Source organism: Octodon degus, unplaced genomic scaffold, assembly GCF_000260255.1.
Source record: "Octodon degus isolate 3935 unplaced genomic scaffold, OctDeg1.0 scaffold00022, whole genome shotgun sequence".
NCBI lineage: Eukaryota > Metazoa > Chordata > Mammalia > Rodentia > Octodontidae > Octodon > Octodon degus.
Genome location: NW_004524598.1, coordinates 9,398,025 through 9,402,761, shown reverse-complemented (window position 1 = coordinate 9,402,761; position 4,737 = coordinate 9,398,025). Strand labels below are relative to the sequence as shown.

Here is a 4,737-nt window from a genome sequence, read left to right as displayed (position 1 = left end):
AATTAACCACTAAGAAGAATATATGCAGTGTGTTATTTGTTGAAACTGCACTTCCGATTTGATATGAAACTGTCTCATTGCTGTTTATCAATAAAATTTTCAAATAAATTAAAAAAAAATTGATCACTCTCAGAAATATATTGAAACAAGAAAGTTTCAGAGGAATACATAATGTATAAAACATAAAACTAATAACAAAAAAAAAAAATTAAGATTGAAGCTGGGCACTGTGGCATAGTCCTGTAATCCCAGCACTAAGAGGGCTAAGGCAGGAGGATCTCCAGTTCAAAGCCAGCATGGACTACTTAGTGAAACCTTGTTGCAAAAAAAAAAAAAAAAGAGCAGGAAAGATAGCTCAGTGGCTTAAGTGCCTGCCTGGCAAGTGCAAGGTCCTCAGTTTGATGCCCAGTACCAAAAAAAAAAAAAGTTGTTATTCAAAAATAAATAAATAAACAAATAAATGTTTAGAAGATAGTTTTCCTAACAGTATACGTAAAGAGAAATGATTTGTGGGTGGCTGGAGAGATGGCTCAGTGGTCTAAAGCACCTACTTGGAATAAGCTTGGCAAAGCACAGGGACGGCAGTTCAATCCCCCAGCACCACATGCCAGCCAGCCGCGCCCCCTGGTGGGCTGAGCTGGCCACACACACACACACACACACACACACACACACTAAATAAATGTTAAAAAAAAGAGAAATGATTTGGGCTTCAGTTTGAAAAACATAAAAAATATGAAAATAATTTACTATATAACTTACAAAACTCTTACAAGGTGGTTACTTAAAAGACAAACAACAAATACCCTATGAGCGCACTTGCAAAAAAGAACAGAAATCTAAATGACAAAATGTTCAACAGTGTTTAAGCCAATCATACCTATAAGTTCAGGTGGGTTTCTTTCATTAAACCGCTCACAGAGACGAATGAATGTCTCAGTATTCTCAGTTGTGGGGCATTCACCATGTCTAGTAATATAGGAAAAAAAATTAATACAAAGATAACAAAGTTCAATGAAAGATTTCAATTAAAAGAGGCTTAACAAAGAACTTACCCTTTACACTGAAGTTTTATGTATTTGATTCCTTCTTTTTCTATGTCATTTCTGTCATAGAACCTTGAAGTATTTGTCAAGTCTACCAACAAGCTCATTTTAACCTTAAAAAAAGAACAAAAGCAAGTTTTTGTAACTAGTAACTGAATATATTCCAAATCAAGTTAACTAAATGGCAATACTGAGGTTTATTCATTCTCATGGACAAAAGTATCATGTTCACTCTGCCACTGAACAACCCACAGCAGACATAGTACTAGTCAAGCTTTCTTGGAGGTAACAGAACTCACCAGGTACTCAATAAAATAATGCCTACACAAAGGAACAGAAAATGAGCGAAACAGACTCCACCCTCAATGAGTCTACTCAAAAACTAAAACAGGGCCGGGGAGATGGCTCAGTAGAATAAGTGCTTGCCTGGCAAACACAAGGACCTGAGTTCAATCCCTGGTTCTGCAAAAAAAAAACTAAAATACACCATACTGTTATCTGCATCTATCTCTGCACCTATTTTTTCTGCACCTACATTTTTTTTTTTTTTTTTTGGTGGAACTGGGGATTGAACTCATGCCCTTGTGCTTGCCAGGGAAACGCTTATTCCACTGAGCCATCTCCCCAGACCCTCTGCACCTACATTTGTTAGACAAGAGCAGACATAATATGAGTATGAAATGCACACAGTTCTAGTGCAGGAACATAGCACCCCAGTATCCCAAAAAGCCACCATCACTCTGCTCATACTTACTGACTATACCACACTATATCACATACTGTAAATAGGAGACATTATACTCAAAACACAAATGGCTATGTGTATGCTTCCCTTTCTTTTTTTTTTTTAAATTATTTTTTATTTTATTTGTGTGTGTGTGTGTGTGTGTGTGTGTGTGTGGCCAGCTCAGCCCACCAGGGGGCGGGGCTGGCGGCATGTGGTGCTGGGGATTGAACCGTGGTCCCTGTGCTTTGCTATGCTTGTTCTAAGTAGGTGCTTTAGACCACTGAGCCATCTCACCAGCCCCGCTTCCCTTTCTTTCTTTTTTTTTTTTTTTTTTTTTAATGTATTTAGTACAGGGTCTACAGGGTCTCATTACACAGATCGGACTCGTAGTGATCCTCCTGTTTTTCAGCCTCCCAAGCACTGGGATTTCAGCATCCCATGCGCCACCACACCCAGTCTCAATTGATGTCTCAGTGCACCCCAGGGGGCGGGGCCAGCACAGTAGGCCATGGAACGAACCTCTGGACCCTGAGTCTACCTAAGCAGGCTCTCTTTCTATTGATTAAGAGTCCTTTTACTTTTTTTTTTTTTTTTTTTTTTTTTTGGCGGAACCAGAGATTCCTTCTACTTATTTTCTGAAAATGCACTGAAGTCTAAAACTAATACACTTCTAAAAGAAGCAAAGTTAAAATAAAAAGAGATTTGTAGAGTGTATAAAAAGCAATCTTTTGGGCCACAGAGATAGCTCAGCTGTCTAAGCACCTGCCTAAGCAAGTGCAAGGACCTGGGTTCAATCCCCAGTACTGCATGCCATGCCAGCCCTGCTGCCCCAAAGCATGCCGAGCCCACCACCAAGACCAGACATGGTGGCACATGTCTGTAATCCCAGTGCTGGGGAGGCTGAAACAGGAAGATCACTACAAGTCTGAGCTGCATAGTGGGACCAAAGAAATACATTTAAAAAAAAAAAAAGAAAGAAAGCAATCTCCTTCTCTTTCTGGGTATCACAGAGCACACTGTAATGATTATTTAAAAAAAAAAAAAAAAAAGAGGAAAAGAAAAACCCAACTTCATTTTTGGTGAAAAGCATATAAGATCTACATACACATTAGAAATACCTACGTCCTACTAAAAGGAACTATGCGCTACAGAAGCTTTGTGGGAAAGAAGAAAAGAGGAACATAGCCAGAGGTAGCAGAACTTTAAAAATGCCAAGAGAAATAACATATCCTATAAGAGTATAATCTATTTTTTAATCATTCATTCATTTGTTCATTTATTTACTTGTTTGATACAGGGCCTCACTATGCAGCTCGAACTCGTAGTGATCCTCTTATCTCAGCCTCCCCAGTGCTGGGATTACAGGCACGCACCACCACCCTCAATTTTGATACATAGCACACCTAGGATTCTGGGGCCCACACAGCATATGGTACCGGGATCAAACCCAGGTCCTTGTGCCTGCCAGGCAGGCACCTACACCGCCATGCTATCTCCCCAGCTCTAATTTGTTTTTTGAGACAGGGTCTCATTAAGTTGCACAAATGATCTTCAAATTTGTGATCTTCCTGCCTGGGTTTCCTGAATAGCAGGGTTTACAGGTATACAACACCATGCCCAGCTCCAACAGCTCTTGGTAAAGTGACAGACCCAGCTCTTGTCTGCATAGAGCTAAGGGACAGGAGACCACACAGAGTAAAAGCAAGTCAGTGAGGCATGAGCAATGGACGGAAGAAAAGCTAACGTGCCTTCATTGAGACTGGTCCTATGGAGGACGAAAAGAGGGAGACTTCGCCACCTCAGCTTTTTAAACTAGAATTCTGAAACAAGTGGATATATTGTATATTTTTTTAAATTTCAAAATAAAAATACAATAGAATCACATCTTAAGCAATTATAAGTTAAAAATAATTGGAGAGGGCAAAAGTATGCACAAAGCCAAGTGTGGGGGCAAACACCTATAATCCTAGCACTCATGGGCTGATTTCCATCAAATGTCAAATTTGAAGCCAACTTGTACTACACAGTAAATTCAAGGCAGCCTGAACTACTACACATAACCACTCAATAACAGCAGACAAGCCAGGCATGGTGGTGCAGACCTGAAATGGTGGTGCTGGGAGGCAAAGACAAGGAACACATGTCCAAAACCAGCCAGGGCAATGTAGTGACTTTGCAAAATTCTGTCTCCAAGTAAAAAATAAAAATAGAGCTGGGGATATAGGTTAGTCCAAAGGTTCTGAGTTCAGTCCTCAATACCACAGAGAAGAAGGAAGAAAAAAACAATACACAGCCATATTTTTGTATCTTATCTGGAGACTTAATATCCTCTCTCAATAAACCAATCACATCCAGTTTTTTTAGCTTTTCTTCCCAGGTAGAAACAAAAATCATCATATTTCTGTTAAACATTGAAGTCACTGGCTTGTATCCAAGGGGCCATGTAGTATAAAATATCTTGAAAAACTAGAATCACATACATCTTGGTAAGACAATCTAAGTAAAAAATTCATGCTTGCACTGAGCCCAAACAAAGGAACAGTTACCACATTCCGACACACACAGGACATCCATACTCTGGACACAACAGCAAGAGCAACAATCTGCACTTCTTAAACCATGGTATCTCTCTGCCTCCCTCCTTCTTGCCTCCCCCTCCCTCCCTCCTTCTAATTATTTAATGAGAGCCTGTTGGACTTGCCTCAAGAATGGTATACATAATGACTAGACACCACTGTTATGGGGGAAAAATGACAAAAACATTTAAATTTCACACATCACAAAAAAGCATCCTTCTAAAATATGCACTTCCACCTCCCACTGTGAGTTTTACTGACTGATTTTACATGGCACCAATATGTTGTCCACTCGGAGCCGGGGAGATGGCTCAGTGGAATAAGCGCTTCCCTGGCAAGCGCAAAGGCCTGAGTTCTATCCCCGGTTCTGCAAAAAAAAAAAAAAAAA

The 4,737-nt window shown here is 40.0% G+C and overlaps 1 protein-coding gene across 2 annotated transcripts in view; it reads right to left on the bottom strand.

Annotated features, from left to right (window-relative positions):
* The window catches only part of Rngtt (RNA guanylyltransferase and 5'-phosphatase), a 331,478-nt gene that overhangs the window by 306,662 nt on the left and 20,079 nt on the right, over positions 1 to 4,737 (bottom strand). For both annotated transcript variants that reach the window (XM_004628220.3, XM_023711882.1), the window contains exons 3-4: positions 1,056 to 1,159; positions 881 to 969 (exon numbers count right to left, since the gene is read on the bottom strand). In XM_004628220.3, coding sequence (XP_004628277.1) covers positions 881 to 969; positions 1,056 to 1,159 — 193 coding nt within the window. The remainder of the gene's footprint in view (positions 1 to 880; positions 970 to 1,055; positions 1,160 to 4,737) is intronic.